Source organism: Ursus maritimus, unplaced genomic scaffold (genome assembly GCF_017311325.1).
Source record: "Ursus maritimus isolate PB19 unplaced genomic scaffold, ASM1731132v1 scaffold_22, whole genome shotgun sequence".
Taxonomy (NCBI): Eukaryota; Metazoa; Chordata; class Mammalia; order Carnivora; family Ursidae; genus Ursus; species Ursus maritimus.
The window spans coordinates 18,881,829-18,907,283 of NW_024424675.1; the positions used below are offsets into that span (position 1 = coordinate 18,881,829).

The 25,455-nt window shown below is 57.1% G+C and overlaps 1 protein-coding gene across 1 annotated transcript; it reads left to right on the top strand.

Annotated features, from left to right (window-relative positions):
• The first annotated feature begins 227 nt into the window (after positions 1 to 227).
• Positions 228 to 24,550, top strand: SIGLEC1 (sialic acid binding Ig like lectin 1). The gene is made up of 22 exons (XM_040638038.1): positions 228 to 1,925; positions 6,784 to 6,857; positions 7,133 to 7,492; positions 7,761 to 8,057; positions 9,162 to 9,428; positions 9,752 to 10,006; positions 11,995 to 12,294; positions 12,973 to 13,230; positions 13,992 to 14,312; positions 14,543 to 14,797; positions 15,028 to 15,330; positions 16,661 to 16,921; positions 17,076 to 17,387; positions 17,908 to 18,159; positions 18,470 to 18,739; positions 18,829 to 19,080; positions 19,388 to 19,690; positions 20,299 to 20,559; positions 21,243 to 21,545; positions 21,812 to 21,914; positions 22,298 to 22,367; positions 23,079 to 24,550. Exons 2-22 carry the CDS (start codon positions 6,809 to 6,811, stop codon positions 23,184 to 23,186), a joined length of 5,160 nt encoding a protein of 1,719 aa, XP_040493972.1. The 5' UTR covers positions 228 to 1,925; positions 6,784 to 6,808; the 3' UTR covers positions 23,187 to 24,550.
• Positions 24,551 to 25,455: the final 905 nt, after the last annotated feature.

A 25,455-nucleotide genomic window follows, 5' to 3' on the forward strand; every position in this document is an offset into this window, starting at 1 on the left:
CTCCCTCTCTCTTCCTCTCTCTCTTTCTTTCTTTCTTTTTCTTTTTTCTTTTTTTATTTAAAATTTTTTTTTAAATTTTTTTAAAGATTTTATTTATTTATTTGACAGAGAGACAGGCAGCGAGAGAGGTAACACAAGCAGGGGGAGTGGGAGAGGAAGAAGCAGGCTCCCAGCAGAGGAGCCTGATGAGGGGCTCAGTCCCAGAACGCCGGGATCACGCCCTGAGCCGAAGGCAGACGCTTAACGACTGCGCTACCCAGGCGCCCCCTTTTTCTTTTTTAGAACAGTTTTAGGTTCACATCAAAATGAGGGGAAGATACACAGATTTCCCGTATGCCCCCTACCCCGCCACATTCATAGCTTACCCGTTATCAACATTCCCCCCCAATTTGTCATAACTGATAGACCTACATTGACACATTACAATCACCTGAGGTCCACAGTCCATGGTAGGGCTCACTCAGTTTTGTGCCTTCTGTGGATTTGGGCAGGTGTGTAACAACAGTACCTGCGTCATTATGGTACCGTACGGAACAGTTTTGCCGCCCAAAAAAAAATCTTCCGCACTCCATTTGTGCATACTTTCCTCCCCACTAACCCCTGGTAACAACGACCTCTTTACTGTCTTCCTAGTCTGGCCTTGTCTAGAATGTCATACGGTTGGAATCAGCTGCACAGACCCAGAGTTGGACCAACAAGTCTTATGTTGGGATTGGAGGAGGAAGCCTTGGATGAACCCGTTGTGCTTTGGTCAAAAGAAGAAAGGACCCAAGGTTAGGAGAGACACAGGGGCGGCAAAGAGGCCAGAGTGAGTGACAGAGCCCTAATTTTTCTGGCGCTTGAGGATTTCAGGGCAGAATGTCAGGAGAGAGTTGCTTTGGGCCACTGTGACCTGGGGTCCTGGGTTCAACCTGATTCAGGGTTTCGTGTCCTTTTTGATCTGTCTGTGTGGGTTGGCCCACAGGGTGGAGGGGGCCTGATCTGCCAGGGGCTGGGCTCTCCACTGCCACAGGTAGGCAGGGGCTGAGTTAAGTTTGAGTTGTGAAATGAGAAATGTGTTGTTACTTGTGTCCAGCATCGCTTGGAGCAATCAGCACCCTGCTCCACGTGGCTCATGTCCGGCACGTCGCAGGCCATCAATAAAACGGGCTTCAATAAAAAACAGTAACTAGCCGTGGTGGGGGTTTTCTTCTTCTGCCTCAGCGGGGGGTTGGGGGTGCTGAAATCACATGTGGGGGTAGTGGGGCTGTAGGACAGACAGTGGGGGAAGGAAGGGGGAACCAGAGGAGCCTTCCAGCCTAAGGAATATCCTGGAGTTTGGGGCCCTGTGTCTCCCACGACTAGGGCCTGCTTCTTGAGGGTTCTTCTCAGAGTATCTCGGTAGCAGTGGGGTACTGAGAGGCTCCCAAAGGGCTTGGAGAATCAACACTTGCGTCTGGGTGCCCTGTAATGCTCCCTCACCCCAGGCCGGGCTTGTCTCCTTTCCAGTTGTCAGAAGGACCATGGGTGGAAAGGTCCCTTCCTTCTCTCTCGGACTCCCTAAAAAGGCCAGTGGCCACAAAGAAGAGGAGAATGGATGTGGCTGGTAAGCTGGACCCCCCCCCCAAATTTCACTTTGCCTGAGAGGACACTCCAGTGTGACCCCAGATCCCACTTCTGCTTGCTAAAGTCCTTAAGGGCCTTCCCCGGGGCCCTTCCCCTGCCTAGGAGGCCTTCCTGTCTTGGTATTACGCAAGGCCTGCAGCTGCCTCCCTGACCGGCCTCCAGGCTGAGGCTTTGGGAAAAGAGGAACCAGGGTCTGAGGCTGGATCTCCTCTCTTGGGGAGGCCGAGCCCTGGGAAGCCACCAGCACCACGAGCACCTGGCCCTCCTTCCTGTTCTTCCTGTGGTTCAGAAGCCCTGCAGCCCCTTCCTCCGTGGAGCAGGTATTCCCATCTCTGGAGCGCGAGAGGAGGGCTGGGAGAGGGGCTGGGCTAAGATTTGCTGGGGGGCATTGGGGATGGGTGCTGGACCCCAGACCAACCCAAGCCCTAACCACTAATCAAAGCTGTAGTCATTACTGGAACGCGTCCACACCCCCCAAATCTTCCCCAACCCACATCCCGACCCCAGTCCTCACACCTTCCCGCCCTTCCTCACCTTCATTGACACCCCGAACATTGCCGTCGTCTCCACGTAGCCTGAACCCTGACCTTCATCCCCTCCCAACCCATCACTGTTCCCTCCACGTCCATGCAATTCCATCCCACACGGCAGCCGAAATTCAGCTTCATGCTCACGCAGCTGCCGCCCACCCCTCCTCTTGGCCTCACAGGAGCCCAGTCCCACTCACTCCCTTCATCACCACTTCTTCCTCCCCGCAGGACCCCCAGCACCGCCTGGCACAGCCTGGGGCGCGGGCGCTTGGGCTCCAACCATTTACAGCCAGATTGAAAAACGAGATGCGAAATCTTTACTGGCCGTTTCAAAGCCAGTCGACTTCATTTATGGGTTGTATGGCTTTTCAAGTGAAAAGTTTGGCTTCTGTTTGGGGCTTTCCACTATTAGGAAGATAACATACTCCGGAATTGCCCGCTTGTACCCTGATTTCCTATCTGTGGGGCAGAGCATTCCAGATGGCTGGGTCCCCTCATTTCCCTCCTTCTGCAGCCTGATAGGGAAGTTGGTGGGGGAGCCCTGGTGCTAGGAAACAGAAACCGAACCCTGCATAGCTGTCTGTGGTGAAACCACCTCTGTCCTTCCTTCCCCAGGACCGACTGGCTCTGGGATCCGAGGTCAGAGTTCAGCCAAACCTCCCCAGTTATCACGGGACACTTGGTCTCACATAGACTTCACCCGCCCACTTGCTCTCACACAGGCAGCAGACACGGGCACCCACTATGTGCCAGGCCACCCCAGCCCCACCCTGATGCCACATACACCAATTCTGGGAGTAGGAATTGAAATCCTATGTTCAGAGCACCCAAGACTTGGAGATAAAAAGATGAACCTCAGGAACTTTCTGAGGTCTGGGGAACAATCCTCTCCTAGACAGTCGTTGCCTAAGGAAGAGGTTGTTTCAGGGCCGAGGTGTTCTGGTCCCCCAGAACTGGCAATTGCCCCTTTACCACCAGGAGGGCGCAGGGCGCCCCCCTGTACACCCAGCTCAATCCAAAGCTTCGGAGCACCAACCCCAGAGGCCCAAGGTTTTCAAATAGGGACAAGGGTCTTCCTTTCTGGGGTCTGTCTTGCCCTTCTTTTTCCAGGAAAGTTCTCTAGGATGAGGCTGGTCTTTGGGGTGGAACAGATTGAGCCAATGAACTGGACTCTAGTGGGACTGCCCTCTTGTTGGGGCTGGCTAAGTGTAGGTGACATCTATGTGATGTGATTTGGGGTGGTTCTAGAAAGGGTCCTCTCGCATGTTTCAAAAAGCTCTGCTCCATTCTGGGGTCAGTAGGTCTAAAATCCCACCATTCCTCCTGTAGTTTCAGCATTGTCTTTTCCATGGCCCCAAATGGCAACAGCAGGGGCGCTGGGGCCGACATGCCACTATCTCCCTGATGTCTCTGTTATAGCAGAGCTGCCCTTATTGCCCACCTGCCCCAAACATGCCCAGGACTGCCTTTCAGCCCAACATCCAGGCCATAGCTCTAGCCGGAGCCAGCACGAGCCTCTCTTTGGCCAAGGACAAGGTGTAGAGGCTGTGGGTACATACTCCTGCGAGAAGAGCAGGCCTAGAGCCGCCCAAGGAACTGGGGATGAGCCACTGGGCCTCAGCAAATGACCAGAGCTGTCTGCTGGGTCCCCTGAGAAACCGTGTTCTTCCTGGCCTTCCCATGCCTTTGCCCTTGCCCTGCTCCCTGCAAGGACGTCCCTTCTCCCGTCACCCTTGGCTAAGGACTGTCATCCTAAAGGACAATTCAGATACCATCCAGGCCCTGGGTGTCTGCTCAGCCCCTCCCCAGGTGTGGCCCCTGGTAGCTGCCAGAATCAGTTGGGCCCCATCCTGCAGCTGGTGGGCTGGGGGCTGGGAGATGTCATGAGTTTCCTGTCCCCACTCCCAGCCTCCTCAGGCCTGTCCCCTCACTCTGCCGAGTCAGCGTTTAGGACCCGGGAGGATTGCAAAGTTGGCAACATGTTTTTTTTATTTGTTTGTTTGTTGTTTAAAAAAATTTTTTTTTTAATTTGTGAGAGAGAGAGAGAGAGCACGCATGAGCACGAGTGGTGGGGAGGGGCAGAGGGGGAGGGAGAAGCAGACTCCCTGCTGAGCAGGGAGCCCAACGAGGGGCTCAGTTCCCAGGACCCTGAGATCATGACCTGAGCCGAAGGCAGACGTTTCACCCACGGAGCCACCCAGGAGTCCTGGCAACACGGGTTTTGTATGCACGTTGTAAAACATACTTAACATTAAACTTACTGTTCTAGCCACTCTTTAAGTGTATAGTTCAGCGTCATCAAATATTCACAATATTGTGTAACCGTCACCACCGTCGATTTCCAGGAATTTTCATCATCCAGAAAAGGGACTCTGCTCTCATTAAACATGGACTCTCCACTCACTCCTCCCGCCCCCTCCTTGCCCCTGTGACCTCTACTCCACCTTCCGTGTCTTTGAACTTGCATACTCTAGGTACCTCATATAAATAGAAGCGTGCAATATTTGCCCTTTTGTATGTGGCTGGTTTCAGTTAGAATAATGAGTTCAGGGTTCACCCATGTTGTCGCATGTGTCAGAATTTCGTTCCTTCTTATGGCTGAATAATATCCAATTGTATGGATAGACCACATCTCTCTTATCCGTTCATCTGCTGATGGCATCTGCGTTGTTTCCACTTTGTGGCTATTGTGAATAATGCTGCTATGGACAGGAGCGTCCAAGTATCTGAGGCCCTGTTTTTAAAATCTTTTGGGTTGATACCTACAAGTGGAATTGCTGTATTGCCACGGTAATCTATGCCTGACTTTTTTTGTTTTTTTAAGATTTTATTTATTTGTCAGAGAGGGAGACGGTGAGAGAGCACAAGCAGGGGGAGTGGCAGGCAGAGGGAGAAGCAGAGTCCCTCTAAGCAGGGAGCCTGATGTGGGACTCGATCCCAGGACCCTGGAATCGTGACCTGAGCCAAAGGCGGACACTTCACCGACTGAGCCACCCAGGCGTCCCTATGTCTGACTTTTGAGGAACCCCCAAACTACTCTCCACGGGGGCTGTGCCGCTTTACATTCTGATGCGTGTGAAGGGGCAGCTGATTGTGGTTTTAATTTGCATTTCCCTAATGATTCATGATGTCGACCATCTTTTTATGGGTTTTTGGCCACTTGTATGTCATCTTCGGAGAAGTGTGCATTGAAGTCCTTGCCCCGATTTTTGACTTTGGGTCGTTTGGGATTTTGTTGTTGTCGTTGTTACTGTTCCCGCTGGGTTGTAGGAGTGCTCGGTATATTCTAGATGTCGATCCCTTATCAGATAGATGATTTGCCAATATTTTCTCTCATCCTGCGGGCTCTCTTCTCACTCTCTTGATAGTGTCTTTTGATGTGTACAAAAGTTTCCATTTTGATCAAGTCCAATTTATCTACTATTTGCTTTTGTTTCATGTGCTTTTGGTGTCATACCTGAGAAGTCGTTGCCTGATCCTAGGTCGTGGAGATGTTCACCCATGTCTTCTTCTAACAGTTTTATAGTTTGAGTTATACGTGTTTCTGGCATCTCTGCAGCTCAGATTCGTATTTGCGGCACTCCTTAGAGCCCATCCGCAGCAGGGCGCCTCAGTGCAGAGAGCCCACCTTCTTGTATGTGGTATACAGTAGGCATTTAACTCATGTTTGTGGGATATGTGTTGTGTGGGGCTTTTGTCCCCTGTCCAGACTTGCCCTGCCATCAGCTCCAGACCCCCAAGGACCGCACCCCTTTCGTGCTCACTACTGCAAGGCCTGGGTGGGGGGAGCTCTGTACTGCTTCGGGGCACATGTCCTCAGTCCCAGCTCCTGAGAAATCGGGGTCCCAAGCTGCCAAGGACAAGGCAAGCACAGAGATGGCCGTGGGGTGGCTCCAGGGACACCACAGGGGACGTTTCAACTAGAAGCCAACTTCAGGCTGCACCTTGAAGACTGAATACGGTTTCAGCTGGCAGAGATCATTGTGGTGGGCAGAGCTGGTCAGCTGGAGAGCCCGTGGGTAGACGGCGCTGGCCACAGGCTGTGTGTGTGGGGGGAGCAGGGAATGGCGGCAGAACTGGGAGGAGGAATGAGGACCTTTCAGGGACATAAGCAGCCCTTAAAGGCAGCACTCCGGCCAGCGTTCAGTCAAGCCCCATTGTGGCCTGCAGCTGGTGAGGCTGGTGGTAAGGAGATGAGTTTTAAGCCATCATTCTTGCGGGCGCCTTGGAGTGAGTCCCTGGGCCTCTCTGGGCTCCACGTCCTGTTGGGTTGGGTGGTGGGGAAGAGGTGGGGAAGTGAGAGGAAACAGAGAAACAGCTGTTCATCTGCTCTGGAGGAGTGCCCCGGAGGGGCTGGGAAAGCAGAACTTGGGGTGGGGCTGAGGGACACACGGAGGGCTTTCTGGGGCATGACACCCAGGGAAGGCATTCCTGGGTACAGTCTACACCGGGAACGTGGGCTCCCGGCTCCCTGCTGCTGGCTGCCCTAGGAGTCCTTGGCAGCCCGGCCCTCTCCCTGGGTGGGCCACGGAGCATGTGTGGTCCCAGGGCTGGACTCCCAGCAGACTCTGAGGCCGAGGTGCCCTCAGGTGCCCTAGGAGGCCCTTGCGTACCCACCCAGCACACGAGCCGTGTATCGTCTCCTTAGGCACCGGAACCCGCGTTAAGCTGCTATGGGCTCCCTGCTCCTGTTTCTCCAGCTGCTCTCATCGATCTCCACAGGTGAGCGTGCCAGCTCGCCCAGCTCGCAGGGCCTGGCCTTGGGGATTCCAGCCCTTCATTGGCCCTGGGCAGACTGGACTGGGCCTGGTCACAGTTTTGTCCGCTGAGGTCGAAGGAGGGCCTAGGGAGGCAGTGGCTGGGAAGCTCCCCCCCTCCCGAGGGGTCACTCCAGGGGCTCTTTGCTGGGTTTGGGGGCCCATCTGGGGGCAGATCTGAGGGCTCTGCTGTGATACCAGGTCTTCATTGCTCTCCTCTCTGTCTCGCCTCACCCTCAGGCCTGTCCTCATGGGGTGTCTCCAGTCCCCAGGATGTGAAGGGCGTGAAGGGGTCCTGCCTCATCATCCCCTGTGTCTTCAGCTTCCCAGCTGACGTGGAAGTGACCAATGGCATCACAGCCATCTGGTACTACGACTACTCGGGCAAGCGGCAGGTGGTAAGCCACTCGGAGAGCCCGGAGCTTGTGGAGGCACGCTTCCGTGGCCGTGCCCAGCTCTTAGGGCGCGTGGAGCACAAGATGTGCACCCTGCTGCTGAAGGACCTGCAGCCTGAGGATTCGGGCTCCTACAACTTCCGTTTTGAGATCAGTGAAGTCAACCGCTGGTCAGATGTCAAAGGCACTGTGGTCACTGTGACAGGTGAGGGGCGGGTGAGCTGGCTACAGCCTGGAAGGGTGTCCCAAGCTGCTCCTGGCCCCACTGGCTCACAGCCCCAATCCTCAGCCCAACCCCAGCCCCAGCCTAGCCCCTGCCCTGCATCTCCTTTGCATTCACCCTAATGGGTCTGGTGGTAGAAAGCGGTCTCTCCTTCCTCTTGAAGCACCCTCGCCCCTCAGCGGGGCTTTCTAGGGCAGGAGGCCTCATGAGTGGTGAAGGGGAGTCCTGAGCCTCTGGTCTCTGTCTTCAGAGACGCCCGAGACGCCCACCATTGCCTCGCCGGCGGAGCTTCGAGAGGGCATGGAGGCCTACTTCAACTGCTCCACTCCCTACACGTGCCCAGAGGAGCACATCAGCCTGCAGTGGCAAGGCCAGGACCCTGCGCGCTCGGTCATCTCCAGCCTCCAGAATCTCAGGCCCACAGGCATCAGCCACCTGGGGACCCTCCATATGGCCCTGTCCTGGCAGGACCACGGCCGGACCCTGCACTGTGAACTCTCGGTGGCCAAGCAAAAGACTCAGAGCGAGATTCACCTCCAAGTGCAGTGTGAGTGCTGGGGGCCACACCCTTGAGACTGAGCCCGCGCCCCTGAGGCAGAGCCAGGAGCGCTTGAACCTCCAGGGTCGGGCACCGGGAGAGACACCGCAAAGCCCTAAGAGCCACATTTAATGGCTCCCTTCTACCTCTTGTCCCTGAGGCCAGGTTGGGCAGAGAAGGGGAGACACGAAGAGCCAGAGAACTGGGGGCCAGGGAGTGAGGCCCCTGGGATTTAGCCCCACTCTGGAGGCTGCTGTGTGGTGGGGGAGGAGGGTTCACCCCTTTCCTGCCTAAGGCTCCTCACGGTGATCAGGACAAAGAGCAGGTGGAAGAGAGCCTGAGTTTCTACTTGATAATGCCACTTCTCATCGTGGTGAAATGTGGCAGCCTGTTCTAGAGCAAGTGCTATTCCCAGGCATCAGGTGGGCTGGATCCGCCACTAGCTGAGCAAACTGGGCAAGTCACTAGCCCCTCCGGGCCTCCAAGTCTCCCTCTCGTAAGGAGACTCGAAGGTCTCAAGGAGCTGTTATGGAATTGACGAATGCTCGGCACCTACCGAGCACTCTGAAATATCAGCTTCTGTTATTTTCATATTTACCAGATTAAGTACTTGAAAATATTGGCTTTTATGAGCTATTTACATAGCCAGAGGCTTTGGGACAAGATTTCTAGAAATGCAGGTGTCCTGTACGGTGGCACCTTCCTTGCAGATGGGTTCACCATTCTCAGAGCTCCTTGGACTCTGCCTTTGGCCCCCTCCATGACGTGGTCGGTTCCTTGCCAACAGCTACCACAGGCCACCTAAGCAGGCAGCATGGTGCTCGTGGTCCCCAAGTAGAAGACAGGGCGAGGGACAGAATCATGAGGCAGAAAGCCATAGAAGGCAGCGTAGGCTGGACGCTAGGCCAAGCGCTGCATTATCAGGTCCTCAGTGGAGAAGGAAGGAATCAGGACCCCTCAAGAGGTGGGGGGCTGTGTCTGCCCTCACCAGGGAAGTGACGGTCCTGGTGATTATCTAGGCGGGCTTCCTTAGGGCAGTGCTGAAAGAGGAGAGAAGTGCCACCAGTGCCCTCCCTGGATCCCTCCCCTGATGGCCCCAATCATGCTTTGCAGATGCCCCCAGGGGCGTGGAGATCCTTCTTAGCCCCTCAGGGCGGAACATCCTTCCGGGTGATCTGGTCATACTCACCTGCCAGGTGAACAGCAGCTACCCCGAGGTCAGTTCTGTGCACTGGGTCAAGGACGGAATGCAGCTCCAAGTCCAGGGTCGTATGCTGAGGTTGTCCCAGGCCACCTGGGGCGACGCTGGTGTCTACACTTGCCAAGCTGGGAATGGCGTGGGCTCTTCGGTCTCGTCCCCCATCAGCCTCCACATCTTCAGTGAGTCCTGGGGGAGCCTGGGTCTTGACCGGAGGGTGGGGAGGGGTCCAGGACACTTGCTGAAGGGAACCAGGCCAGGGCGCCTCCTGGGACGTGGGTGTGGAGTCCTAGCCCTGCCTCAGATAGATGACAAACCTCCCCAGCAGGGTGGGCTGTCACAAAAACCCTGGTAAACAGGGCAAAGAGATGCCACGCCCATCCAGAAGGCTCTGTGGCAAAGGGCCTGATACAGAGCGTGCAGGGATTTAGGCTGATTGGCTGCAGCCCCAGTGCACTGGAAATCGGCTAGGTATCCCCCAGTGTGCCCTCTGCTGCCCCCACAGTGGCTGAGGTCCAGGCGAGCCCAGCAGGCCCCATCCTAGAGAACCAGACGGTGACACTGACCTGCAACACGCCCAGAGAAGCGCCCAGCGAGCTGCGCTACAGCTGGTACAAGAACCACGTCCTGCTGGAGGACGCCCACAGCCGCACCCTGAAGCTGCCCTCGGCCACCAGGGCCGATACCGGCTTCTACGTCTGCGAGGTGCAGAACGCCTACGGCAGAGAGCGCTCCGGCCCCGTCAGCGTGGTGGTCCGCCGTAAGTGGCCAGGGCAGGGCGGCGCCGGAGAGCCAGGTCACAGGGTAGGGGCCCCCGCAGAAGGTTAGGGGCCTGGGCCTGGTTGGCTCTGAGCTCACATCCCAGCTCTGCAACTCTGGGCAAGCTTTCACCTCCCTGAGCCTCAATTTCCTCTTATTTTAGTCTACTTTTCATTTTGAACAAGTTAAGCTTACAAAAAGTTGTTAGAAGAGGGGCGCCTGGGTGGCTTAGTCGTTAAGCGTCTGCTTTCGGCTCAGGGCATGATCCCGGTGTTCTGGGATGGATCCCCACATCGGGCTCCTCTGCTGTGAGCCTGCTTCTTCCTCTCCCATTCCCCCTGCTTGTGTTCCCTCTCTCGCTGGCTGTCTCTCTCTCTGTCAAATAAACAAAAATCTTAAAAAAAAAAAAAGTTGCTAGAAGAATACAAAGAATTACCACATACCTTTAACCTAGATTCCGCATTTGTTAACAGTTTGGTACATTTGTTCTCTGTCTTTATTAATTTTTTTTTTTTTTTGAGATAGAGAAAGAGAGAGCTCGAGTGCATGTGGCGGGGGAGGGGCAGAGGGAGATGGAGAGAGAGAATCTTAAGCAGGCTCCACACCCAGCATGAGAGCTTGATGCGGGGCTTGGTCTCACCACCCTAAGATCATGAGCTGAAATCAAGAGTCGAATGCTTAACCAACTGAGCCACCCAGGTGCCCCCCAATAGATTTTATTTTTAAAAATAGTTTTAAATTTACAAAATTATCGAGCAGATAGTACAGAGTTCCCTTGTATCCTTTCCTTGCACAGTGTCCTCTATCTTAACATCCTGGATTAGTGTTGTGTATTTGTTACAATGACTGAACCAACATTGATACATTATCAACTAAAGTCCACAGTTTACATTAAGGTTCACCCTTTGTGTTGTACATCTGTAGGTCTTGGAAACTACATAAGATCATGTATTCATCTTTACAGTATCAGACAGAATACTTTCACTGCCCCCCAATCCCCCGGCCTCCATTTATTTATCTGTTGAGTGCCTGGCAACCACAGGCAAAAAAAATTTGCCTTTTCCAGAAACAAATAGTTGGAATCATACAGAATGTAGTCTCTCTCTCTCTTTTTAAAAATATTTTATTATTCATTTGAGAGAGAGAGAGACACAGAGAGAGAGAGTGAGCAGGGAGGGGCAGAGGGAGAGGGAGGGAGAGGATCTGAAGTCGACTCCACACTGAGCATTGCTCGGACTCTGGGTGATCCCATAACCGTGAGATCACGACCTGAGCCAAAGCCAGGATCCAAGCCACCAGCCGACATTGCGTTCGTTGTCACGTCTTTTTATTTTCTTTTAATCTGAGACAGTTCCTCAGTCTTTCCTCGTGTTTCTTTTTTTTTCTTTTTTAATGATTTTATTTATTCATCTGAGAGAGAGAGCGCGTGCACGGGGTGGGGAGGGGCAGAGGGAGAAGCAGACACCCCCTGAGCAGGGGGACCGACCCGGGGATCCATCCCAGGACCTTGGCGTCATGACCCGAGTGAAGGCAGACTCAACCCACTGAGCCCCCCGGTGCCCCTTTCGCTGTCTTTTTTGACATTGAAACTTGAAGAGCACAGGCCCCTTGTCGTGTGAGTGTCCCTCCGTTTGCCTTTGTCTGATTTGCGTAGACAGAGCCTGTGCCCCGGCGGCAGCTGCGCAGCTGCGATGCCGCGATGCCGTGTCCGTCTTGCTGAATCGCATCAGGAGGCACATGATGTCAGTCTGTCCCATTGCTGCTGATCCCTTGCCCACCGCCCCTGACCCCCGCTCACAGGGTTGCCCCAGCTCTTGACTGAGACGACAACGTGATTGGCCAGTGTATTCAACAGGCCCTCGGGAGCTCTGGGCTTGCTCCCTTCACGGGACGCTGTGGAAGAAAGGAGGTGCGGGGTCATAGCGCAGAAAGGGGGATCCGGGATTGCCCCTGTCGGAGGGTGACCGGCACCCCCTCATCTCCACACAGACCCGCCCCTTGCGCCGGTCCTAACTGCCTTCCTGGAAACAAAGGAGGGGCTGGTGGGCCTCCTCCACTGCTCGGTGATCAGCGAGCCTCCGGCCACCCTGGAGCTATCACACGATGGCCTCATCCTGGCCTCCACCCCAGGGGAGGGTGACCACAGCTCACGCTTCAGTGTCTTCTCCACGCCCAACTCCCTGAACCTGGAGATCCGAGACCTGGGGCCAGCGGACAGCGGGCAGTACACATGTTCCGCCTCCAACGCCCTAGGGAATTCATCGTCCACCCTGGACTTCCACGCCAAAGGTGAGACAGGCACGGGGGGCTGGGGAAGGCACCCCGAGGAGGAGCCGTGCTCTGGCCTTCCTCCCAGGAGTCCAGAGGACTTAGCCGAGGGGATGGGCAAGCTGGTTGGTAAAACAAACAAGCAAACATCCCAGCAAAGATCTGGGCTATACTGTCATCCCGACCTGGGAGGTTCCTGAGGTCAAGGCAGAACGGAAACCCGGCAAGTCGCATTATTCCTCGTGTACACATTCTGACTCTGACCTTGAACGGCCCTTCATATCCATTTGTTTTTTTATTTATCAAACGTTTGGGGCAGGCTCTGTGCTGGGGGTCAGATGCAGGAGGAAAAATAGGAAAGCGCGGTCGTCCCTGCCTTGGTGTATCTACTGCTGGCCTCCTCCTGAGGCCGTGGCAGACAGAGCTAATCAGCGGAGCCAGGTTTCTGATGGAAGCCTGGGCTCTGGCTCACGATCCTTCTCGACCATGCGGCCGCCAGCTACTACCAATAGATCGGAGCTGGCATTCAAGGACAAATCCTCCTGACTGTCAAGAGGTTCACAGAGCTGATGCCACGGAGTCCAGACCTACCTACAGTCACGTGGGGAGAGGAGAACCCTGGAGGTCTTCCTGCAGCTGGTGGCACAGAGCTGCTGGTGTGCAGAGGACCTGATTCTCCCTTCCTCCCTCTCTTGCCAGTGGCCCACGTGCTCATCAGCCCCACAGCAGAGGTGGTAGAAGGGCAAGGAGTGACACTGAGCTGCAGGAGCGGTCTGAGCCCATCGCCTGACATCCGCTTCTCCTGGTACCGGAACGGAGCCCTGCTTCTCGAGGGCTCCAGCAGCAGCCTTCAGCTCTCTGCGGCGTCCAGCACCGACGCCGGCTCTTACTACTGTCAGGCCAAGGATGGCCACAGTGAGAGCGGCCCCTCCTCACCTGCCGTCCTCACTGTGCTCTGTGAGCAGTCCTCCCACCAGCCCCTGCCGGCCACGGGGAGGGTCAGCCCCCGGGAGCCCACCAGCCACCTCTGCCTCCTTCAGGCCCTCCTGGCACTTCCCTGCCCTGGGGTCTAGATCAGGAAGGCAGCCACAGGCCTGGGCACCATAGAGCTGTCTGCCCAGGGGTGAAATGTGGGGAACAAGGCTGGGGCTTTCTCTGCCCCCCCACATCCCGTCCCCCAACCCAGCCTCTTTAGGGCCCTCTGCTTCTAGCCTCAAATGCACCACGGGCACGTTGTCCAAGCTTTGTCCTGAGTAGGGCCCTAGGATACCACACTTCCACATACGTGTACACACCCACAGGCCTTGTCCTCACAGGCTCCCGTAGACCTGAAGCCAGAACCTCTCAGCTCAGGCACTGTGTCCTCTCAAGGGTGGATGCTTCATATTAGCCCGAGGCGCCAACCCTCCATGTGTCAGAAGCACACGGCGTTATGCTAGCCCATACGACGCCCTTGTCTGAGCTAGAAAATGGCATTCCTTCCTCTGGGAAGATTCGGTACAGCACTGGAGCACAGCTGAGCATGAGGGGCACGGGTTGAATTCCTCCTACCTTGGTTTGGTTGTCCTTGTGCAGTGCACAACCTACACAGCTGTTTATGGCAACTCTGGGCACATGCCTTTGTTTGGTGTGTTGTGGGAACCTAGCCAGCTTTGAGCGGACCTCGAGAACATTGGGGGAGGCCATGGGATGAACGCCTATGCTCTTCCTCCCTACAGATGCCCCACGCCGGCCCACGTTCACTGCCCAGCTGGACCCCGATGCCGCAGGAGTTGGGGCTAGACGTCAAGGGCTCCTCTTGTGCCGTGTGGACAGCAACCCCCCAGCCCAGATGCGACTGCTCCACAAAGACCATGTTGTGGCCTCTTCCCTGCCATTGGGCTGTGGGGGCTGTTCCCGACGCCTAAAGGTCACCAGAGCCCCCAACCTGCTGCGTGTGGAGATTGATGGCCCGGTGCTGGAGGATGAGGGTGTGTACCTGTGTGAGGCCAGCAACGCCCTGGGCAACACCTCCGTCTCGGCAAACTTCGATGCCGGGGGTGAGTCAGCTCAGGGAATGGGCGGCTCAGGGTCGGGGGCTGTACAAGGGACCCTGCGCCCCCGGCCAAGGCGGGTCTATCGGGTGAAAACACCTCGGTTAGGCTGTGGGAGTTCACTTTTTTCCCCTGCCCCATGGGCACCTTCTCCAGGCTGGGAAGCTGGGCCCCCACCCCAGGGGGGAGGCGGTCAAGGTGAGGCCTGTCTCAGGTGGCCTGTGCTGCCTCTCCAGCCACCGTCCTGGTCATCACACCGTCGAACACGCTGCGGGAGGGCACTGGCGCCAACCTGACCTGCAGCGTGAGCCGGGAAGCGGGCGGCCCTGCCAACTTCTCCTGGTTCCGGAATGGCGCGCTGTGGGCCCAGGGCCCCCTGGAGAGCGTGACGCTGCTGCCCGTGACCAGAGCAGACTCGGCCCTCTATGCCTGCCGCACCCTCAGCGAGGCCGGGGGCCAGCTCTCCGCCCCGGTGGTCCTGAGTGTGCTCTGTGGGTGACGGGCAGGGGCAGGGTTGGGTACTTGGAGGGCGAGGGAGTGGTCAGTGGGGGGGGGTGGAGGGGAGGGCAGAGCATGGCTTGGGCATGGGCAAGGGCAGGCCTGGACTGTGTGTGGAGGGGGGAGGGGTATACCATGCGCTGCACTGCGGGAGCCAGACGGGTGTGTGTGTGTGTGTGTGTGTGTGTGTGTGTGTGTGGCCTGAGCTCCTTCCTGTCTGCAGATCCCCCAGACCCTCCAAAGCTGTCAGCCCTCCTGGACATGGACCAGGGCCACGTGGCTGTGTTCATCTGCACCGTGGACAGTAGTCCCGTGGCCCAGCTGGCCCTGTTCCATGGGGAGCGCCTCCTGGCCACCAGCCTGGGGCCCCTGCTCCCACTCCATGGCCGCCTCCGGGTCAAAGCCACAGCCAACTCCCTGCAGCTAGAGGTCCGAGACTTGAGCCTTGGGGACTCTGGAAGCTACCGCTGTGAGGCCACCAATGTCCTCGGATCCACCAACACCTCCCTCTTCTTCCAGGTCCGAGGTGAGTGTCAGCTCTCTAGAGGCGTGGTGGACCCGCAGGCCCTGGGGGCTGCGCTAGCCAGGCTTTGGGCTGGGTCGTGTGGATTTTGTGTAGAAATGAGTCTTTTTCAGCCCTGGTCAGGGGAGTTTCCAGCCCGCCAGCAGGCTCCCGTTGTCTCCAGCTAGGTATTTTCCCCTGTAATCACTGTGGCAACCACTAGGAGGCAGTGGCAATCGCCCGGGGTGGCTTGCTTGCTTGGAGCCCTTGTAAAAACTTCTTTTATAATAATATAATTTTGCTACATAACAAGAATTTTCGTACAAAATGGAAGACATATGGATACTTGCATACATATACTGTATATATGTGTGTGAATGTGAATACATAGACATCTATACACATACAGAAAAGATTCATATTCTTCATATATATTCTGCACATATATACACGTATATTCTTCTATAAAAATCCTGCCAAAGTGAATAAGCCAAGAAAAGGGAAAGTTAATACCCATAACGCTGCAAAGGCCAAAGAAAAACACACTTTTTTTCCTCCCACAATGACAAACACCCATTTTGAACACTGTCCTTGGACCTTGGTTCTAGATGTCCTTTCTTATTTATCAGACCCATTTCCCTGGCAGAGACACCGAGGGTCAGATTTCGGGAGCTTGCTCATGGTCACATGACTAGGCAGCTCCGGATCGATTTGGTTCTGATCCCAGGCACAGCCTTTGCTCTCACCACTCACCTGTCCCTCCTCCTCACTCTGCCACCCTGGTCTCCTCCTGCCTGGGACCCAGGGAGAACCGGGACTGCCCTTCGCCTGGTCCCCAGTTCTTGGGCTCTCATGACTCGGAGCCTGGCTGCAGAGCTGGGCTGGGGAGGACTCAAGACCACACAGTGGCTAGCTTCCCCTCCAAGCCTTGGGTCATCCATGCTGGGTTCAGCTCGCTCTCAGGACAACGGCCCTGGGTGTGACATAACCCCTCCCATTTCAGTGCTTTATGGGGTCAAACCTGCATTTGTCAAGATCTAACTTGTGCAGGTGTTGTGCCTGATATGGGGTTAGAGGTCGCATAAGCTGGGCCTTCTGGAAGGTGAGATACGACTGACAGAGCGAAACCGCAGCTCCAGGTGGTGGGCAGTAAAGGCCAGGACAGACCAGTGCAGGGAACTGGGAGCAGGACAGGAGGAGGCATGGAGCTGAAGTGGGGCCCTTGGTGGTGGTCTGGTGGGGGGGGGGCTATAGCTCCAGGACACAGGATTGGGGTCCTGGTGTGGACAAACAGTCCCAGGCTGGGGGAGGGTATGGGGGAGGGGCCTCACCGGCTCTTGCTTTCTCCCTGCAGGAGCCTGGGTCCAGGTGTCACCATCACCCGAGCTGCGGGAGGGCCAGGCCGTGGTCTTGAGCTGCCAGGTGCCCGCAGGGGTCCTGGAGGGGACCTCATACCTCTGGTATCAGGATGGCCAGCCCCTCCTGGAGTCGAACTCGGCCACGCTCCGCTTCACAGCCATTACTTTGAGCCAAGCTGGGGCCTACCATTGCCAAGCCCAGGCTCCAGGCTCAGCCACCATGAGCCTGGCCGCCCCTGTCAGCCTCCACGTGTCCTGTAAGCTTTCATCCTGTCCATGTTTCTTGGGGGGTGAAGGAAGCAAGGGCATAGCTGGAGGAGGGGCTGGGGGAGCCCTGGTCCCGGGCACTGCCTCCATGAGAAAACACCAGATGAGGGACCAGGGGCCCTGATGTCTCCCCACCTCCTGTAGATGCCCCTCGCCAGGCCACGCTCACCACCCTGATGGACACAGGCCCTGGGCGACTGGGCCTCCTCCTGTGCCGTGTGAACAGTGACCCTCCAGCCCACCTACGACTGCTCCACGGGGACCACCTCGTGGCCTCCACCCTGCAAGGTGTGGGGGAGCTTGCAAGCAGCTCTCCCCGGCTGCAGGTGACTGTGGCCGCCAACACGCTACGCCTGGAGATCAACGGTGCGGTGCTGGAGGACGAGGGCGTCTACACCTGCCAGGCCAACAACACCTTGGGCCAGGCCTCAGCCTCTGCCTCCTTCGATGCCCAGGGTCAGTGTGAGGGTATGAGTGTGTGCATGGGTGGCTCCTTTAAGAGAGGCGAGGAGGCTGGAGAACGTTCTGGAAGCCTGAGGCACAGGCAGGCAGTCTGACATAAGGATAGTCTCCATTCCCAGCCTCCTTTAAGGGCAGTCGACTCCAGACTTGGCTTCTCATGGAAGGGCCTTTTTTAGAAACAGATGTTTGCCTGGACATCCAGTGGATACGGCTAATCAGAAAGGGGGGGGTTGTTCAAAGAGAAAACACCACAGGGCAGGGAGGCTTGCGTTCCCCCATGTGCCTCCCGCCAGGGTCAGGGAAGGCTCAGGGCCCTCAGGGCACTGCAGAACCCTGCTTGGGAGCACCTGAGAGATGGCGAGCTGCTTCCCAAGCTCGACCTCGAGCCCCCTGTACGGTGGACCACCTGTGCCTCCCAGAGGCTGAGGGGCTTCCCTCCCTCATGGAGACAAGTGGCTTGCTTGACACGGCTTCTCAATCTTGCTGGTGTCCCCGTGCCCTCCTCCCTCCCCAGCTGTGAGTGTGCAGGTGTGGCCCAGGGCCGTCGTGCAGGAGGGGCAGCTGGTGAACCTGACCTGTCTCGTGTGGACCACCGACCTGACCCAGCTCACCTACACGTGGTACCAGGACGGGCAGCAGCGCCCGGGCGCCCGCTCCGTCCTTCTGCCCAATGTCACAGTCACGGATGCTGCCTCCTACCGCTGTGGAGTGGTGACCCCTGGCCAGGCACCCCACCTCTCCAGACCTGTCACTCTGGATGTCCTCTGTGAGTTTGGTTGGATGCAGGGTAGGGCGACAAGGAATGACGGCAGTCCGCAGGGATCAAGGGCATGGCCAGAGCCCCACAGGTGTCCAACCCAGGAACCCAGTGCCCATCCATCCGGTGAAGCTCAGGGCGAGGAGCGTTGAGTCAGGGGTCTGAGGGGATAGGTTCTTTCTGGGCAGAGAAGCATGGCCCAGATGGGGCAATTCAGGGCCCTTGGGAGGGGGAGCCAGGGCCCTCTGGATTTGAATGCCACCTGCCAACTGGCCTCCTGGCTGCGGTCTCTGAACTGTTTCCTTTGGTGTCCGTGTAGACGCACCCCGCAGCCTGCGCCTGACCTACCTCCTAGAGAGCCGCGGCGGACGGCTGGCCCAGGTCCTGTGCACCGTGGACAGCCGCCCACCTGCCCAGCTGGCCCTCAGCCACGCTGGCCGCCTCCTGGCCTCCTCGACCGCAGCCTCTGTCCCCAACACCCTGCGCCTGGAGCTGTGGGAGCCTGGGCCCAGGGATGAGGGTCTCTACAGCTGCTCCGCCCACAGTCCTCTGGGCCAGGCCAATGCCTCCCTGGAGCTGCGGCTGGAGGGTGAGGCAGGGCCCAGGCCAAGCCCAGCAGGGGAGGGATCAGCTGTGGTATCTGGCTGGGCCTCGCTGACCCTGGTCTCTCTGGTACAGGTGTGCAGGTGACCCTGGCTCCATCCGCCGCTGTGCCCGAGGGGACCCCCGTCACAGTGACCTGTGAAGACCCTGCTGCCCGCCCACCCACTCTCTATGCCTGGTACCACAACAGCCGTTGGCTGCAGGAAGGACCAGCCGCCGCCCTCTCGTTCCCGGCGGCCACACGGGCTCACGCCGGTGCCTACTCCTGCCAGGTTCAGGATGCCCAGGGCACCCGCAGCTCCCGGCCCGCCGCCCTGCAAGTCCACTGTGAGCCGGGTCCTCGGCTGGGGGTGCCAAGGCTGAGAGTGGGCAGAGGGCCCTTTTGGGCCTTGGTGGGTGCGGACGCAGGACTATAGCGACCTCAGAGTGGGCGTGTGGGAAAAGGACAGGTGATGAGAAAAGAGACCCTAGAGTTCTGTGAACCCTGTCTGGGGGAATCTGCCCTCGAGGTGCCACATCGAGGAAGTGACCTTTTTTCCCAGAGGCTTCAGCCTCACCAGTGCCAGGCAGGTAGGCCATGGATGGTACAGGGTTTCCAAACAAGGCCTCCAACTATGTGCTCTCATGCCCCCAGATGCCCCTCGGGATGCTGTCCTGTCAACCTTTCGGGACTCCAGGATCACCTCCCTGGCCGTGGTGCAGTGTACTGTGGACAGTGAGCCGCCCGCTGAGCTGGCCCTGTCCCGCGATGGCAAGGTGCTGGCCACCAGCCCTGGGCTCCAGGGCTTCGCATCCGGGGCAGGCCACGTACAGGTGGCCCGCAACGCCCTGCGGCTGCAGGTGCAGGGTGTATCCTCAGGTGACAGGGACACCTACGTGTGCACGGCCCACAACTTCCTGGGCTCAGTCAGCACCACAGGACAGCTGCAGGGAGAAGGTGAGTGGGCGAAGGGGGAGGAGAAGGGGCTCAGGCACAGCGGGGCCATATTTATATGAGCGGTGGAGCTTCCCCAGGAGGGGGCTGGCTGCCCAGAATGGGTAGCGAGAGCCCTGCCCCTTCTGATGGGAGAGGAACAGCTTTCCCTGGAGGCAGGTGCCCAGCCCAAGGGGAAGAAACGGCCTTGCCCTTGCAGAACTCCTTACAAGAGCGGAGCTGTAGCAGTGCCACGGGCGCCTTGGATGCAGGGGAGACCATACCCCGCCCTCACAGAACCAGTCTGGAGTGGAGCACAGGCCTGCCCTGGGGAAGCCTGGGGTGGGAAGAGAGACACAGCCCTACCTTCAGGGGGCTGAGTGTGAGGGATGAGGCAGAGCCCCACTTTTGGGGAAGCCCATCTGAGAGCCAGCCACAGCCTCACCGGTCAGAAAGCCTGGTTTGTTAAGAGAGACACACAGCCCTGTCCCGGCGGTCCCCAGTACAAGAGATCTCAGTCTACGGGAGAGACGCAGTGTCACCTTTGGGCGCCCCAAATCAGAACAGGCTTTCCCGTAAGGCTCGGAGGCCTCCCAGAGTTTTGCTGACCGCCTCCTGCTCCTCGGCTGCAGGTGTGCGTGTGGTGGCCGAGCCGGGGCTGGACGTGGCCGAGGGTGCAGCGCTGAACCTGAGCTGTCGCCTCCCTGGTGGTCCCGGGCCCGTGGGCAACTCCACCTTCGCTTGGTTCCGGAATGGCCAGCGACTGCGCGTGGAGCCTGTGCCCACCCTTGCCTTTGCCCACGTGGCCCCCGCCCAAGCCGGGGTGTACCACTGCTGGGCCGAGCTCCCCAGTGGGGCCACAACCTCTGCTCCAGTCGCGCTCCGTGTGCTGTGTGAGTAGGACACCCCGCCCCCTGCCTCAGTCGCCCGACTCTCACCTGCCCACCCCAGGTCCTCCCCCTCTTCCATCTGCAAAGAGCAAAGACGTCGCGGGGGTGGAGTCCTGGGTTGGAGGACTCCGGCTGACTGCTCATGTGACCTTGTACAGCCCTGCCTTGCTGTCCTCGTGTAAAATGTCAGGCCCCGCGCCCTGTGAGGAGTACGGGAGACACTGTGTGCAGAGTGCCTGGGTCCCTGCTCCCTCCCTCCTCAAGGCCCCAGGCAGTAGTAGCGAGCCACTCGGAAACCTAGAGCTTCAAACAGCCCGGGCTGAGCCGAGCTGGGCGGGGCTTGGGCCGCTCTCACCTCCCGTGGCTGCGTCGTCCAGGGGCTGAGCGGAAGCTGGGCGGTCGAGGATGGCTCCCTCCCGGCGGCTGGCAGCCGGGCTGGCCTGGGCTTCCCACTTGGTCGTGTTTGTAGGCGGGCAGAGCTGTGAGGCCCGTTGAGGTCTAGCCCTGAAGCCACATAATGTCACTTCTGCTTTCGAGTGGTCAGAGCAAGTCACAGATCAAGGAGTGGGGCAACAGGCTCTACCTCTCAGGGCGACCAGCTGCCCGTCCTCTTGCTCGGTACGGGGAAGGGAGGAGTTGGCGCTGGTTTTCTGCAGTCACCATACACACCCCTTGTGTTCCCGCAGACCCTCCCAAGACGCCCACCATGACAGTCTTCATGGAGCCTGAGGGTGGCAGCCAGGGCATCCTGGACTGCAGAGTGGACAGTGAGCCCCTAGCCAGTCTGAGCCTCCACCTCGGCGGCAGNNNGGTGGCCTCTAGCCAGCCCCACGGGGCTCCTGCTGCGCCACACATCCGGGTCACGGCCACCGCCAATGCCCTGAGGGTGGACATAGAGACGCTGAGGCCCAGCGACCAGGGGGAATACGTGTGCTCTGCCTCCAACGCCCTGGGCTCCGCGTCCGCTTCTACCTACTTCGGAACCAGAGGTGGGTGGGGGGGTCCACCTCCCAGGACCCTCTGTAGAAAGGCCCAGCTCTGGGGTCCAAAGGCTTCCTTCTGAGGTCTTCCCCACATCCTTTCTGCTGTGATCAGTTTGACTAGCCTAGACTGGTTGCTTAAAGCTCCGTTGCATGGGAAACTTCTGAGATACAGTGACATCTAGAATAGTTACGTCTCGGGGGAGTCACCTTGGGAGGGAGCATTGGGGGCCTGGAGCCAGAGCTGCCCCCTGAGCCTCACCCTTGTATTCCAGCCTTGCACCGCCTGAGTCTGTTCCAGAAGCTACTCTGGGTCCTGGGGCTGCTGGCAGGCCTCCTCTTCCTGTTGTTGGGCCTGGGGGCCTTCTACACCTGGAGGTGGGTTCAGAGCTGGGGGGAGGATGGGGTCACCTCGTGCGCCCCCTTCCCCTCAACATTCCCTCATGTCTCTCTTACCAGATGCACAGGCTCCATACTTCCTAGTCTATCCCTCTTCCTCCCACTGCTCCAAATTTGGGAATTGCTTCTAGAATCATCTTTAAATCCATCTTGCTGTAGTTTTCTTCTTCCTTTATCTGGACCCCGTCTGTGTAAAGAAAGGGCTGGGAGGGAAGGAAGAAGGATAAGGTCCCCCACTCCCCACAATGCTCCCACTGCTCTGTTCAGTGAGCAGTCTGGGGCTAAGCACTTGGGGTCGGGGAGGAAATGGGGGTAGGCAGGGGGAGGGGAGAGACCCTCTGAGTCCACTCTTGCTGTTGCAGGCGGCATTTTTGTAAGCTGAGTGTGGGTGAGAATTTGGTGGAGATGACTTCTCAGAAGGAGACCATGCAGGTATCCATCAGCCACGTGGGCCCAGGCAGACATACAGATGTCCAGCTAACCCACCGTGCGGGGCTGGCGCCTAGAGACCACTCGCATATACAAGATGGCCCCTGGGACTAGGGGGAGATTGGGGAGAGAATGCAGAGAACCAGGGACCCCTGGAAAGACAAGGAAGCCACATTCTGAATGGGGCACACAGCAGTCACCTGTTTGCTCGCCGGGCACTTTGGGCATACTGTAGGCCAGCGTGACTGTGAGGTTCTCTGTGGGAGCTGCTGCCAGGTGACTGGGACAGACATTCTGAACATAGCAGCTTCACCTCAACTTCCAAGACACATCTTGGAATACAGAACCCCACCTGTGTTTTGGGTTCTCTCTTCCCCACTCCGGAGTCTGCCCATCCCCTGGGCAGGGGTGAAAGTCTATTTTCCCTTCCCTGTGACGTGTCCCCTTCTGCAGATCACCCAGTGGGTGGGCCAGGGCTCACAGCCTCATTGCCAGCCAGACACATGCTCTCCAATCCCCTTGGGACCCCTCCCCAAGGCTTGGGGTCTGGGGAGCTGCCCTCCCAGAGTTAGAGGTCAGGGGATGACCACTCCCAGAGTCCTCCTTGCAACCAGAATTTTCTCTGTGGGGAGCTCATTGATCCTGATGCAGCCATATATGGGAGCTCGTCCTGTTCTCCACCCCTGAGCTGACCTTTGCGTTGTCTACCCTCAGGAGGAAGAGGTCACCAGAAACTGTGATGACTTGGGTGTCGTGAACAAGGTGGCATTGAGTCCCGACTGCCTCTGTGAGAACAACTCTACAACATCGGGCTTTCTATGACCTGGCTCCAAATCTCTTGCCAAGAAAAACGGGCATTGAGAAGTGGAGGTGAACCCTAATCTACCCAGGAGGGTGCTGACCCTGGGGGATTCTGAGGAGAAACAAGCTGGCCATGTTGTCTACTTGTCTTGTCCTTTTCTCTGGATCTGATCTCTTGCTTTATCTTCCAGTGGACTGCCCCTCACATCTTTTTCCTCCAAGCCCACCCTGGACTTTCTGGATGCATTGAGGAGCTTCCTGTATCCTCACAGGCTGGCCAAAGTGCTCTGTAGTAACTGGAATAGAAGTTAGGGTACGTTAACAAGAGACCAAATATAGTAACTTCAACATGAGGGGATTTTATTTTCTTCTCCCAGACCAATCTGGGTACCCTATGGTAGTTTAAGGTGTCAGAATTCTGGATCCTTCTATCTTATTTTTCTCCATCCCTGAAATGTTACCTTTGATTGTGAGGTTCATGGTGGCCGCACTGTGTTCACATTCCCTCCAGCAAGAAGAGGAATTTGAAGGCACACCCATTCCCATTGTGGACAGAAGTTGCTGGTCATTTCCACTCACTCCCCATTGGTTACAGTTGAGTCACATGGTCACCCCAAGCTGCAAGGGATTCTGGGAAATGTAGTTTTTATTCTATTTCCAAAAGACTCCCAACCATGGACTCAACCCCAAGACTTCTGACGTTGGTGAGAATGCTGCCAACCAGGCCACGTTTTTAGAGCCCACCTACTGAAGGCCAGGACGTGTCCCTGGTCATTCTGTTCATGGGCTTCCCAGAGGAAGGAGTCCCTCTCACACATTAAGACTGGGGAAATCAAGATGGTTTGGCAGTCCCGAGGGAGAGGGCATGCCAGGCAATGGGGTTGCTGGAGCAGGCATTTTAGCAGGCCTCTGGAAGAAGAGGGGCCCCCATTTCTACCCCCAGGGAGCTTGGAGAGCATCCTTATTTCTGCTCGAGGTACATCCTTTTCCATGATCAAGTGGGCTCACTCCCTCTTCCTGGGGGCCTGTGTGCCAGGGGCTGTTAAGCAGAATGGGGGTCAGAGAGAAGGAATGACTTGCTCCCATGAGGTTAGTGCCTGAGGGGAGCCAGTTCTTTGGCAGGCTAGTGACGCCCCTCACAGCCTGGTGGCGGATGGTAGGAGGTGCCAAGAGCCCGCCTGGAATTTGGGAGGAGAAACCTGGAGAGTACTGGGGAGCTGTCACAGGGGCTAATAGGTTGGAAAGAAACTGGAGGCCGGGGAAACTCCATGTAACTGCGGCTGGAAGCTTCCTGGTCCCAGGTCCCATTCCTTGTAGTGCCTGATTGCCAGGCTCTTCCTGGGAGCATGTCTGACATGTCCTTCCAATAAACATCCATCTCTTGATGCAACTGGAGTGAGTCTCTTTCTCGCAAGCCCCACTGCTGCACTGGAACACAGAAGATCTAAATGTGAATGCGGCTCATTCTGGGAGACTGCCTGCTGGAGGTGGCCAGCAAGTGCAAATTACATGACATTTGCCACAAACTACCTATGCTCACGAGATGTGTGCCCCTTCCTGCTCCTCGAGGGTCTAGATGCTGCTCACCTCCTCGGTCCACATGGCCAGCACCTGCTTGGCACGGAGCACATGAGCCCTTAGTAAGCACAGGGTTTTCCACATTGTTGTTGGGGGATGGGGCGGCGGTGGAAATTGGGCACTAAATCCGGAGGTGGGACAGAGACAGAGCAAGCCGAATGCAGCCAGATGTTCTTAGGCTGTCCAGGGAAGAGAGGGTGACGGGAGGACTGCTTCTGCGCATCTCCAAGGGGGCATAGGTCCACCTGAGATTGGAAGGTTCTCAGAGGGGTTAGTTGCGTCTACCCCCAGAGGTCTGAGGCACCTCAAGACTTTTGAAATAAACTTTTAATTCAAGTGTGACACACGTACAGAAAACCACAGACATGGTGAGTACACAGCTCAATGGCTTTCCAAACAGTGATCACGCCCATGTAACCAGCACTCAGATCAAGAAACAGACCGTTACCAGCACCCTGCAGTCCCCCTTGAGCCCCCTCCCAGTTGCAAGCGCCCCGAAGTTAACTACTATCTTGCTATCTAACACCAGAGATTCGATTGGCCTGTTTTTGAATTTGATATAAATGGAATCATATCGAATGTCCGATGACTTTGGAAAACTGTCTGACATTATCTATTAACGCTAAAACACTCGTGCCCTATGACCCTGAAATTCCACCCTTGGGTAGTTACGCAAAAGAATGAAGGGCTCTGTCCACTGTGAGGCTTGTAG